The following is a 14360-nucleotide window of genomic DNA, read 5'->3' as shown; positions in this document are numbered from 1 at the left end:
CTGCTTTCTGAGGGCAAGAGGAAGGAAGTAATCATAAGTATTTCTATCAAGTAAGTCCTGGGAGGAAAATGTGAATGCAGGAACCAATTACAAGGGGTGGGCTGGGGGGAGACACACTCAGAGACAAACCCACTATCCTCCGACACATTTCTGGACTATTCTTAAGGCCTTTATATTTAAAGTGCTTGGGCATATTTGCCACAAAGATCTAAAGAGGAAGTAAAAAAAAGCCTTAATTTATAAATATTGATAGATGCAAGGAACAGATGTTAATGAGACATTCTGAGTGTTCATTTGCTCAATCTTTCAGAAAGTAGGCTTAAAATTTCTGATTTACTACAAAGCATCAGAGTTCGTAAGAAGGAAAAAGCCAAAAATTGTTAAACGTTTTAAAGTAAGAGAACATAAAGTCACAGGAAAAGGAAAAAGCTGGGTGATTCAAAGGGGTTTATGTGTGTGTGTCCCAAGTACCTTGGCCCATTAGGAAATGGGAGCTATTTAGGACAGAAGAAAAAGACAAAGAAAGTCACCATGCTGGAAGATACACATTCAAGAACACCTCTGACCGCACGTGGAGTTTCAGTGCGCAAAAACAGACCTTATTCTCACAGTAATGGGTAACACCAGTAATCGTGCATACCCTGGGCTAGGCACCAAGTGCCTCATACACACTGGTCTATGCAACCCTCCCAGCAGTCTTTCAGGCAGGTACTACAGTGTATAGATGAGGAAACAAATAGAAAAATAACTTGCCCAAGTAAATGAAAGAATCAGCCTCCAACGCAGGCACCATGGCACCACCTGTACTATATGGGGTCGATTTTAATTTCAGAACTGGGAAGTTAATTCATACTTGTTACTTGGGGAGCCCAGTTCTCTCCCCACCTACCCTTTTGTATTTCAAAGGAGCATCTTTTCAGTTGCATTCCTTGTAGAGATAAGGAGACGTGAAAGGTAAAAGTGCAACCGCGGGACACTTTCGCCTTCGAACAATGTAGCAATCCACACAGAGGAAACCAGCGTGGGTAGAAACGAGATAAGTCTCCTGAACAAGAAGAAGAGGGTCCCGGAGAATGAGGCAGGTCGCCAACGTTCCTACTTGGACGCTATTTCCTGCCTTGGCCGCTATGTTCATTCAAAGAGACCCCAGAGCCTGCATAACTTCCAACTCTGCTTTTCATGCCGCCCACTCTTGATGGACAGAAAAGGATGCAAGATGAGGTGCGGGGGGCCTAGGTGCAGGGCGTGGAGGAGAGGGAAAGAGGCTAGAGCAAATAGGATTCTGGACAGATGAAGGCGAGGCTGCCTCTTCGGATGCGGGCGGAGAGGCGCGTGGAAGAAGGTCGGGACTTGAAACAGAGGTGAGGATCAGGGCGGGTAGCCAGAAACCCCGGGGCAGCCAGGGCGGCGGGGTCGGGGGTCAGCAGCCAAGGAGTGATGGACGGGCGTGTGCTGAAGGTTTAAGAGCCGCCGGGGGCACAGCAGCTCGGTCACTACCACCCGGGCTGATCTAAGAAAGGAAGCGGGCAGGAACTAAGGCATTTCGAAAACAGAAGTAGAAAATAATCTCGAGCGAAGAGCAAGCCCGGAGAATGGCAGCGGCTGGGATGGGGGTGCTAGGCGCAGGAGGGTCGGGGCCCGGGCAGGAGCCGAGGCAGGGGCTCCGCGCGCGAAGGGGCTCCCCCCAGGCCGGTCCGCTCCTCCAGGCATCGCCGGACGGAGCTCGCCCGAGCCTCGCGCCGAAGCGCGGGGCCCCGAGGCCGGCGGCACGCACCCGCCGGCGCCCGGCCTTGCGTACCTGAGGCGGCCGCCTGGCTCCCCTCCACTCCCGAGCCGTCCCCGAGGCCGCGCGCCGGCCCTCGGCGGGCTGCGGGGCTCCAGACGCCCGGCCCCTCAGCCGCCCGTGGGTCCGACATCTGCAGCCCGCGCCCGCAGCGCCTCTGCCGCCCGCCACCGGGAGCTCCGGAAACAGCCGAAGGCCGAGCTCCGCCGCGAAGAGCCGAGCGAAGCCCGCGGGCCGGAAGGGGCAGCGAGCCGGCCCCCACGCCCTCACGGGAGCTCTGGTCAGCGAAGGCTGGCGACCCGGGCTCGGGGGGCGGGGCACGGGGGGGTGTTCAGTTCAGTCAGCTATGGCAGATTTTTAGTCAGTGCTTGAAAGAACAAACAAAACCCGGGGAGGGGGAAGATTCCTTGAGACCTGGCCGGAAGTCGTGGTCTCCATAGAGACGCTGTCGGAAGTTGGAGTTGCTAGGCGGCCTGGGCGCGACGGCTCATCTGCGTCATGGCTGAAGTCCCAGAGGATTACGATTCCCCCCTCTGACGAAAATGAAGACCTGAAGACTGAGAGACCGAAACTTCAGTTTCTTCAGGTGACCGAAGATATCGAACCAGGCAGCGTGGCAGAGGCAGGCCCAATTCCTGTAGAGATTGACCAAGAGCCACAGCCAGAGACAGAGGAAGAGGCTTGCAAAGAGAAGACACCAGAGAGTGCTAAAGATGTGCCTCTGCACCTAAAACCAACCTGGACCTCCGAGGAAGAGGTTCCCCACAAGTCCAGGATAGACCTTTTCAGCGAGGTTGAGCTAGGGATTCCCCTAGAGGTAAAATCAGAGACTTTTGGACAGATAGAAAGAGAGCTTTTGAAGGATTTGCAAAGCCCTGTGGACAGAAAGCATGAGGAACCAAAGGAGGAAGCCAAACCGGATGTTCCTGAGGATGTACCCATAGAAGAGAGCAAACCAGAGGTTCCAGAGGAGACACTCAGAGAGCAATATGAAAAGACAGGTCTAGAACCTACAGAGCCGACCAAACCAGAATCTCCAAGTGAGAAACCAAGAAAATCAATTGAAGAGGCAGATCAACAGCCACCAAAGGTGACCACATCAGAGAATCCAGAGGAAATACAAAGTAAGTCACCTACAGAGAAAAGGACAGAGTCACCTGAGCAGGCCAAACCAGAGTTTCCAGAAGAGAAACCGAGTACGGCTACTGAGGAAACACAAGAAAAAACTCCAGAGCCACTAGAAGAGATCGAATCAGAGTTTTCTGAGGAAAAGTCAGGAAAACCAATGGAGGAAACAGTTAGAGAGCCATCAGGAAAGACCACACCGGAAGTTCAGGAGGAGACACCAAGTAAGTCAACTTCAGAGAGAGTTCTAGAGCCACCACAGGACACCAAACCAGCAGATAAAAAAGATAAGCAGAAAAAGTCAACCGAGGAGACAGATCTAACACCATCACAGAAGTTCAGATCAGAGGAGACACTAAGAAAGTCAACTGAGGAGAAGGGTCCAGAGCCCCCAGAACAAACTAAAGCAGAGTTTCCAAAGAAAGAACCAGAGAAAACTGAAGAAACAGGTCAAGTGCCACCACAGATCAAACCAGAGGTGCAAGAGAAGACACAAACAGAGCCAACTAGGGAGATAGATTTAGAGTTATTGGATAAAACCAAACAACTACTTAGAAGAGAGACACCTGTAGAATTTGCCAAGGAAGATAGGCCAGAAGCAATCAAATTTAAACATTCTGTCAACAGGGATGAGGCTGAGTACTCTGACTATCCAATAGGAAAGTTGTTAATAAAAGAAACTAAAGTTTCAAAAGACTATGTATTAGAGCCTCTTCCAATAAGTGATGTAGACTCAGTGAATACAGATGAGTTTTCTAAAGAACTCCAAAATCTGTTCCAGCTTTGTGATACCAATTATGAGTTCTACTCCTTTTTCTCTGAGTCTCAGAGGGATTTAAAAGAGTCCTGTGGTGAAAAGCAAGATCTGTCCCTAGAGTCAATGAAACTGGTATATAAAGATAGAGACACCCAGCCAGAAAAAAATTCTGATCTACAATTTGAGTATCTTCAGTGGAGCCCAGAAAAAGTTGCCACATGGATTTGCCAGCTAGGCTTCCCTCAGTACAAGGTACACAAAAATAACATTTGTGCGTGTGTGTTACATACTCTCATTCCTTTACTTCTTATTCCTCTATCCTTACCTGAGATTTTGCATCTTCACTGGAAGAAGTGTAGGACAGGCATGGACGATGGTAGAGGTAACTTGGATTTTAATTTGGCCTTTGCACTGATATATACATATATTTGTATATTGGGAGAGGAGGGAAAGGTCACATTTGTTTTTCCTATTCATCACAGTGATTATACTTCTCTACAATCCTTAAATAAAGACTAATTTATGTAGGCTTCTTTTCATAGAACTCTGTATTCCTAAAAAGATTTCATCCATGGTAGATTTTTTTTGGTTTGGGGTTTTTTTTAAGCTTAAAAAAAATTATTTTTTGGCTGCACTGGGTCTTCATTGCGGCTCATAAGCTTGGTAACTGCTCTGTGGCATGTGAGATCCCAACTCCCCGACCAGAGATGGAACCTGCATCCATCCCCCACACCAGAAGGTGAACTCCCAACCACTGGATGGACTACCAGGGAAGTCCCTGAGGTATTTTTCGTACTTTGTTTTTATTAGCAGCTCCCTTAACTTGAACTTGTATTGTTAGTATCTACCCCAAATGTGTTATATGTATTGTGATCACCCACCAGTACTAATTTTTATAGCCAATTAACCAAGACTAGTTTTCTTTTTAAAATGGAGTGAATCCTCTTATTTCACTGCCAAGTATGTTCTTAGGCTACTACAAACAACGCAAGATCTGAAATCTTTGGTACTTCTCTACTTAAAAATGTAGTTCAGGTAAGAAAGAAGCACTGGTTGTATCATACCCCCCAAAAATAAAAATAAGCAGCAGTATGAAATTTAATTGAGTTTAAAATATGTAGGATTATTAGGATTATTAAAATTATTTTTTCTCAGTACAGCGCTAGCAACAAACATGATTTATTTATCCCTCCCTCCTTGCCTCTTTCCTTCTTTCCCTCCTCCCTTTCTCTTTCTTGCTTTTTCTTCCTGTGTTTGCCATCCATCTTTTGAGTGATGTTCTCATTGTACCGACAGGAGTGTTTTACCACAAACTTCATCAGTGGCCGAAAACTCATACATGTGAACTGCTCAAACCTCCCTCAGATGGGGATAACAGATTTTGAGCACATGAAGGTGAGTTGTGTATGGTGTCCTGATAGAGCACTGCAGCAGTACTACCATCTATCTCAAACCAACCTCCTTTTATTCCAACCTGGCCTTCGATTTCTGCCAGTGGTGTTATCATACTCCCAGTGCCCCAGGCTCAAAGTGGTTGCTTCCACTCTTTCCTTTGATTCCCCACAAAGATCCCAAGAACTATCTCTCCTCCTATAGCATCTGGTTTTCTCCATTCCCACTTGTTCAGACCTTTCTCAGACCTTTACTAGAATATACACAACATTCCAGTAGCCTGCTTTTAGCCTCTGTCTATAGTCCCTTTGGGAGCTTTCCAGGTGGTGCTAGTGGTAAAGAATCCACCTGCTAATGCACAAGACACAAGAGACATGGGTTCAGTCCCTGGGTTGGGAAGATCCCTTGGAGGAGGGCATGGTGACCCAGTCCAGGAATCCTGCCAGGAGAATCCCATGGACAGAGGAGCCTGATGGGCTCACAATAGGGTCACAATAGAGTTGGACACAACCAAACCAATGTAGCATAGCACAGGCCCTTTGGATTCAAGGGCCCTGATTTTAGACTGTCACTTTCCAACCATTTACACAGTATTCTCCTCAGAAGCCTTCTTTGGATAGTCTCAACTCCTTAGCTTCACAGTGGTGGGCTTCCCTTGTGGCTCAGATGGTGAAGAATCCTCTAGCAATGAGAGAGACCTGGGTTCAATCCCTGGGTTGGAAAGATTCCCCAGGAGGCGGGCTTGGCAACCCACCCAGTATTCTTGCCTGGAGAATCCCCATGGACAGAGGATCCTGGCTGGCTACAGTTCATGGGGTTGCAAAGAGTCGGACACAACAGAGCAACTAAGCACACACACAACTCCTTAGCTTAGGATTCAGGATCCTCCACACGTGTTCTCCCACCACCATGAATCTCCTGCTCCAGCCTCACAGGTCAAGCTCACACCCTTGCAAACCTGTGTCATGCACTCCTCCTCCTACTAATACATCTTTGTTCAGTTCCCCCTCCCCCTGCATGACTACTATGAATCTTAGTCATCCTTCATGACCCCAGCCAATTCTCATCTCCCCAGAAAATTTTTCCCCATCTTCCCAGCCCATGGTAGCCTCACCTCCAAAGCTGTCCTGCATTTTATGTCTCTTAACACCCATATGGCACTAAAAAAAAAAAAAAACCACCATGTGCGTTTTGCTTGCTCTACTCCTTAACTTTGAAACAAGTTAACATTAACCTCTCTGGATCTCAGTTTCCTAAGATCTCTCCAGCACCAACAGTCCATGATTATCTTTGCATAACAGTACCCTCCATGTATAGTGTTTTGTAGTGTACAAAACTTCCCATATATAATTTCATTTCTAACCTTTGCTTAAATACCTCCCATCTCAACATACCAGTGGTTTCATTCATTACACTTTTGCCCATAAATGCTCTGCCTTGGTGGTTCTTAATCTTGGATAGGCTTTGGAATCAAATGAGATTAAAAAAAAAAAAAAAAATTCCTGGGTTCCAGGCTCCAGAGCTTTTGATTCATTAGGTCTCTGGTAGGCCCTGGAATTTGTTTCCTAGGTGACTCCTTTTTTCTTTTCTTTTTCCCCACCCAAGGGGAATTTGGTGAGTTTTATTTATTTTTTGGCCACGCCACATGGCTTGCAGGATCTGAGTTCCCTGGCCAAGTATTAAACCCGAGTTCTCATCAGCAATAGAACAGAATACTAACCACTGGACTGCCAAGGAGTTTCCCCCTAGGTAACTCTTGATCAGCCCTTAGAACTATATAATTCCATAAGTCATATGATTTAGACAGTAAGAAAATTATCCTTGTTAATATATAAACTCCTTTTTCTGACAACAAGATATAAAGAAATCCTTTAAATTGTTAAATGCGTATTCCATGGCAGAAAGTGAAGAGGAACTAAAAAGCCTCTTGATGAGAGTGAAAGAGGAGAGTGAAAAAGTTGGCTTAGAGCTCAACATTCAGAAAACGAAGATCATGGCATCCGGTCCCATCACTTCATGGGAAATAGATGGGGAAACAGTGGAAACAGTGTCAGACTATTTTCTTGGACTCCAAAATCACTGCAGATGGTGATTGCAGCCATGAAATTAAAAGACGCTTACTCCTTGGAAGAAAAGTTATGACCAACCTAGACAGCATATTCAAAAGCAGAGACATTACTTTGCCAACAAAGTCCATCTAGTCAAGGCTATGGTTTTTCCAGTGGTCATGTATGGATGTGAGAGTTGGACTGTGAAGAAAGCTGAGCACCAAAGAATTGATGCTTTTGAACTGTGGTGTTGGAGAAGACTCTTGAGAGTCCCTTGGACTGCAAGGAGATCCAACCAGTCCATTCTAAAGGAGATCAGCCCTGGGTGTTCTTTGGAGGGAATGATGCTAAAGCTGAAACTCCAGTACTTTGGCCACCTCATGCGAAGGGTTGACTCATTGGAAAAGACTCTGTTGCTGGGAGGGATTGGGGCCAGGAGGAAAAGGGGACAACAGAGGATGAGATAGACTTGATGGACATGAGTCTGAGTGAACTCCGGAAGTTGGTGATGGACAGGGAGGCCTGGCGTGCTTCGATTCCTGGGGTCACAAAGAGTCGGACACGACTGAGCGACTGAACTGAAGTGAACATTTAGTCTCTTGTACTCCATCAATAGCTATCCTCTGTGAGTTTTTACTGTATGTTGGACACCATACATCTATCACTTCATTTAATCCCCATTTACAGAAGAGAAAACTGAAGCCAGAAAGGTGAAGCAACTTACACAAAATCATTCAGATAATAAGAGCCAGGATTCAAATATATTCTGTGTAATATCCCAATCCATGCTCTATTTAAACCACTGTACTATATAGCCTCTTTTTTTAATATTGCCTCTTTAAATGAATAATTTTGTAACTGTGAACCCACATATACATAATATAGAAAAGGGCAACTTATTACAAATTATTAATTACACTCATGCTTTCATGTAGCTACCAAGTACTATGAGGTAAATATCTTATCCTTTTTATGTTCAAAGATACTACAGCCATTTTTATGAGCTCTAATTTCTACCTATGTATATAATGTACTCAATTTTCTAAATAAAAATAAGGAACAGAAATGCAAAAGTTTATGCAAAAGTTTTTGCAAAAGTTTTGCAAAAATGTACAGTAACTTGTAATATAAATTCCTAAAACATTTAAACACCAAAAACTTCAACTTTTCATCATGAGAACGTGTTAAGAGTCTGCCAAGTCATTTTGCTTTCCTTGACATTTTCATTCCAAAAGTACAATATCAATGTGAATGATAAAAATTCTAATTATGCTTTTTCTAGTCTTGCAAGAAGCAAGAGGTCTTAAATATCTTCTGAAATCCTCAAGAGTAAACGATGAACCCAGTAGTCTCTCCTTATATTCCAAAAAGTTTGAATAAGCAAACTTTGGAATACTTGTTATCAAAGTCAGTAGACAAATATGGCCTCTCCTTGAAATTACGAGGGTAACAAAGATCAAGATATTCATACAGGTATGTTAGATAAGCTTTGCTTGACAGGTCCACATAAAAAAAGCTAATTATACACTATGATACAGGTAACTTTTTAGAGATCAAAAGTGGCCTTAAGCATACACAGATGCCTTGCTTACTGATACACTCAGCGTCTGTTACCGCACCACTGTAATTATAGCACTAGTACAGTACGGCCACAATTTTATCTCGTAACAACATTTAAGCAGTGTAGCTATCTTTTTCATGCCAACTCTCAATTTTCATCGTTCATAGGCATTAGAGATGGGGAGGAGTCGGGACAGGTTGCTTGAGTGTACAGAATTTTGGACATGGCTGCTAAGAAATTGGATCACATATAAACTGTGCTTCCCATTTATAAGTGAAGTGAAGTTGCTCAGTCGTGTCTGACTCTTTGGGACCCCATGGATTATAGCCTGCTAGGCTCCTCTGTCCATGGAATTCTCCAGGCAAGAATACTGAAGTGGGTTGCCATTTCCTTCTCCAGGGCATCTTCCTGACCCAGGGATCGAACCCAGGTCTCCCACATTGCAGGCAGACGCTTTACCATCTGAGCCACCAGGGAAGCCCCATTTATAAGCCTTGCAGTTAACTCATGGACAGTTTCTGTTCTCTTCAACTTCCTTTTACTTTCATAATTTTGCAGCTACTCATTCTTCCCCTACAGAAATAACTCACCTTTCCCTTTGTCCTTCCTAAGACATATTAAGATGACCAGAGAAGAGCTAAATGTATAGGTTAGACTGGGAGGAGTGCAGAAGAAAAGAAGCACTAGTTATTATTCTTCCCTGGCCAGGAGAGCTCTGGAAACTGCTCTTCTGTGTTTCCCATTTGTAGTGATGCACTCATTTGGTAAAAAAGGAGAAAATATTTCTATATTGTCCTTTTCTTGTCCCTACTTACTCTAGGGACAAGCTATTAATAGACAAGAGAGCACTGTGTTTACTTTAGCTTTCTGTCTTAAAAAATTATTTCTCAAAATATTTTTAACCATTCACTCCAAGTGAACAAAAGATAACAGATAACCTTGTGACAAATACTTGTAGAAGAACAGATGAATTGCCCATTCCTTTTATATGCCTGATTGTATATTTCAAAGTAGAGCCTTACCAGCTTTATAATACCCAGCAATTTTACTCACCTGCCTTGTTGCAAGCTGCTTAAATAGCACAACTCATGTCACAAACAACATGTCAGCAATTGTCACTAAATGAAAAAAAAATTTTTAATTTTCAAGTAATTTTAGTTTTACAGAACAGTTGCAAAGATAGTACAGAGAGTTCCCATGTACTCTTAACCCTGTTTCCCCTAACGTTAACATCTTATGTAATCAGGATACCTTTATCAAAACAAAGAAATTAACACCAGCACAGAACTATTAAACAAACTATGGACTTTATGCAGACTTCGACAGTTCTCCCACTGATGTCCTTTTCTCATTCCAAGATCCAGTTGGAGATTGCATTTAGCTGTCCTGTTTCCTTGGTCTTCTCCAATATAGGACAATTTCTTGATCTTTCTTTGTCTTTCATGACCTTGACACTTTGAAGAGTAGTAGCCTGGTGGGCTGCCGTCTATGGGGTCGCACAGAGTCCGACACGACTGATGCGACTTAGCAGCAGCAGCCTGGTATTTTGTAGATTTCCCTCAGTTTGTCTCATGTTTCCCATGGAATTATACTTTGTGGGGAAACCATCACACAGATGATGATATCAGTTAATCATAGCAGGAAGTACATGGCATTGACATGATCTATTACTGGAGATGTTAACTTTGATCACTGGGTTAAGGTAGTGTCTGCAAATTTCTTCACCACAGTTACTGTGTTTCTCTTTCATATTCTCTTCATCAAAAGTGAGTTACTGAGTCCAACCCACAGTCAAAGGGAGGAGAATTAAGCTCCCCGCCTCCTGGAGGGAGTGAAGAATCTGCAGGCAATGTAGGAGACCCGGGTTCAATCCCTGGGTTGGGAAGATCCCCTGGAGGAGGGCATGGCAACCCACTCCAGTATGCTTGCCTGGAGAATCCCCATGGACAGAGGAGCCTGGTGGACTATAGTCCATGGGGTCGCAGAGTTGGACACAACTGAGCGACTAAGCACAGCACAGCACAGACCTAGAGTAAATACCACCAGTATTAAACATACTGGGGGAGGTAGTTTGAGGCTATGCAAATTACCTGTTTCACCTTAAAGCTTTGCATCAGTTATTACTGTTATTCTAACGATGATTCCCTATTTCTCCATTCCTTCCACATTTAATTGGAACTCAGCTTAAAGGACTCCTCTGTGTCTGTCTTTTGAATCTTGAAACCTCAGTGGCCACAGACCTCAATTAGTATTCCCACCGGGAGTGCAAGGCAATGATACAGACTCTGTCCTTTACCTACAACCACCCCTAGAGTCTGAACAACTCCAATTTAAGTCAGATTTGAGAAGAAAGCTATCTTATCTAAAATGCACTTTCTGGGCCTTTTTGCATCAGGCTTAGAAATATCTGTGGTGTGAATTTTACAGTCTTGTAACTATGGCCAGTATTTTTAAACAAATGCAAATTCATTCCACGTACTCCTTTGACTGTGTTCTAGCAGCAGTCTCATGGACTACATTCTCACCCAGAGGCAGAATATGAATTCAAATAGCAATGTTATAGCAGATCTACAATTAAAACTAGACTTTGAAAGTGCAATGACAGTTTAATCGAGCATATCAAGTGGCATGGTACTCAGTGAATACAAACTCTATTTTAGAGACATTGAAAATTCTGGCAAAAGTATTTTAAAAAAATACACAAGTGTAAGCACTAATGCATTTTAACTGGAATTTTAATGTCTGCTTTTTAGTGTTTGAGATTTATTTCCAGTCCAATGCACCAAATAACTATTTGAGTAATGATTTTTTTCTTAGTTGATTATTAACTGAGCCCCTTATAGACAAGTTATTTATTAACCTTCCTAGAGAAAGTCATGGCTCCTAATCTGAACATATTATCTGCTCATATTGTTGGTCAGATTGCTCAGCCAAAAAAAGAGAGAAATGAACCCATCTGTGCCTATTTGATCCAAAGGCCTAGAAACATCTTTAAGTAGAAAGATAAATCATGTGATGTTTCTCTTAAGAAATGTGTTTTGATAATTCCAGGGTGGGAAGACTTTCAGTGTATTCAGTGTTTTATTTCCTCATAGAACTAGCTTGAGGGGTTAGCATTCAAGAGGTCTATGAAACTAAGTAAAACTTACTGAATTATAGTTGTATTTTCAGGAAATTCCCATTAAAAAGCTATCCTTGCATTACAGGTAATTTCTCAGCATACCCGGAAGCTGCTGGGAATCGAAGAGCCATTATTCACACGCTCCATCCGCCTTCCCTACAGAGACAATATTGGCTTATTTTTAGAGCGAAAAGGTCATAGTGGAGTTAAGTCTGATTCCTTGACTTTGTCTGAATTTGCACGAGAAGCGGGATTACAGGGTCATGCTCCACGGGTGGCCACCCTTGAGAATGATGCAGCTTTATAGTCCATTGACCTGTAGGGCAAGCTGGCTCACTTAACTTGAAAATCAAACTAAATTATCTGGGGGAAGAAATGAGGCATTTCTGTGTTTTCTTTCTCCTCTTCATTCAGAATCAGAGTTTGAACTGCTGGTCCATTCCTAGTTCTGCCACTGACTCACAGCGCCCTCCCTTTATTTATGTTTCAACTTCGCCCCTTGTTAAAACAAAGATAGCAACAGCTCTCTTTCTGGGTAATCGTAAGACTTCCTGATAAATTCTACTACTTCATCTGGTTTTGGAACACATTGGGAAAACATAACTGAAAGTAAAATCACCTGCCAACTCAGATAATCCCAGATAATTATTGAATCAGCATTAAATCAGACCGTGATGCCCATTATAGGCAGGTCACTAAAGAGATTTCTGAGACAAAGACCTCTTACCCTTTTATATAGCCAGGCAGATATGATCCATTCTTGACATGTTAACTGTCTGTATCCAAAAGAAATTAAAACTTTTCATATCTTTATGACAAACAGAAAGTTACTACCTGGAGCCAAGCCCTGAGGCTAAACTCCCAGCGTCAGGAAGACAAAGTGCCCCTGAAATGCTCACATTTCAAAGTGGCTCCAACAGCCCTGCCCCCAGAAGACCGTCCTGGGATGGAAAACTGGCAGGTTTATTCACTTTTAAAAAAATACTAGCATACATCTCCAAAACAGAGAAAAAGGATTAAAATAACATGTTTTAAAAGAAAATGTTTTGTGAAAAAGTAGGGGCGGGGGGAGTTCTCATTCCTTTTTGGCATCAGAGAACAAAAAATTTTAAATATCTTTTTAGATTTGTATTTACCCGTTAAAACAGCATGGCTTATAGAAGTATCACAGACCATGAAGTAGGTCTGGGGTTTGTCTACAAGGCTTTCTATGCAGTACCACCAGACTTTTATAAAATGAAATACAGACCAGCGGCTACGCATGACTGGACTGCTCACAAGAAATTAAAAATACTTTTTGTTGCTTGAATGACTCCGATTCCTTTCATAGACTTTAACTTCTCTTTCTCTTCCCAGGGACACTTCTTAATCCAAAAAACCACTGTACCCTATCCAGTTCCTTACACCTGAATGAATATTCAAAGGAATCCTTTTTATTTTTCCCAGTGAGAGAAAGAACAGTGCCTCAATTTAGCTTTCATACCAAGAATATTACTGTTTGATGATGAACCTAATCTTTTCCCCAAGCAGACTAACAAAATTTTATCTTGGACCATTTAAGATAGTACCATTGAGTCTGCTTGGCTCACAAGCATGCAAAAGAGAAAAATGTAAATGATTAACCTCAGACCTTGGTGGTTTCCATGTACAGTGAATGGCTTTGTTCGAAAGTACTTTAGCATTTGGCTAACAGTAGTTCTGTTCAGCGACAGCATAGTCACCACCATCCTTTCTCAACTTGATTGTTACTAATACTGTTTTCTATTCTGATTGACATAAAGTAATTGCAAAACTTGAAATAAATCTGAACTGTGCTGTGCTTAGTTGCTCATTCGTGTCCGACTGTGACCCCCTGGATTATAGTCGACCAGGCTCCTCTGTCCATGGGGATTCTCCAGGCAAGAATACTGTGATTGTTTACCACACATCTTATTTTTCTATCCAAACTGTAGGAAAATCAAGGTGTTTCATTTGTTAGCTACACACTACTACAGGAAAAGACTAACTATCTACTGTAGCTACATATTGTAGTTACATACTGCTATAGGAATGTACATACTGTATAGAATGTAGTTACATACTGCTATAGGAATGTATATACTGTATAGAATGTAGTTACATACTGCTATAGGAAAAGAATGCTACAGAAAAAGTATGTAACCATCTAATAATGACAGTATAGCTTCTTTTTTTTTTTTTTTTTCATTCATTTACTCATTTAGTCATTAGTCATTTAATGTCTACAGTGTAGAAGGTACTTTGTGGAATTTTTTTTTTCTTTTTTTTTTTTTTAAATTTTATTTTATTTTTAAACTTAACATAACTGTATTAGATTTGCCAAATATCAAAATGAATCCGCCACAGGTATACATGTGTTCCCCATCCTGAACCCTCCTCCCTCCTCCCTCCCCATTCCATCCCTCTGGGTCGTCCCAGTGCACATCTTGAATTTAGCGTTTAGATGAGGGAGAATTTGAATTTACTGAACTGATATTTAGCTGCTGGGAAAGCAGCTTACTTAAATGTGTCAGGTTATGTAGTTTCATTCAGTTGCTTCCAAAAGCCAGACACAC

The 14360-nt window shown here is 42.7% G+C and overlaps 2 protein-coding genes across 2 annotated transcripts in view; one reads left to right on the top strand and one right to left on the bottom strand.

The window, feature by feature from the left end:
• Positions 1–2064, bottom strand: part of TMED8 (transmembrane p24 trafficking protein family member 8) — a 37473-nt gene extending 35409 nt beyond the window's left edge. Inside the window, exon 1 of the mRNA XM_006052896.4 lies at positions 1799–2064. Coding sequence (XP_006052958.2) covers positions 1799–1916 — 118 coding nt within the window. The 5' untranslated portion in view covers positions 1917–2064. The remainder of the gene's footprint in view (positions 1–1798) is intronic.
• A 139-nt stretch (positions 2065–2203) lies between these two features.
• SAMD15 (sterile alpha motif domain containing 15) lies at positions 2204–13972 on the top strand. The gene is given in 4 exon segments (XM_006052883.4): positions 2204–2311; positions 2313–3917; positions 4962–5060; positions 11873–13972. Coding segments are annotated over 4 exon segments (1956 nt in total). The 5' UTR covers positions 2204–2281; the 3' UTR covers positions 12095–13972.
• Positions 13973–14360: the final 388 nt, after the last annotated feature.

This window comes from Bubalus bubalis, chromosome 11 (assembly GCF_019923935.1).
Source record: "Bubalus bubalis isolate 160015118507 breed Murrah chromosome 11, NDDB_SH_1, whole genome shotgun sequence".
Taxonomy (NCBI): domain Eukaryota; kingdom Metazoa; phylum Chordata; class Mammalia; order Artiodactyla; family Bovidae; genus Bubalus; species Bubalus bubalis.
This window is presented reverse-complemented; position numbering and strand designations above follow the sequence as displayed.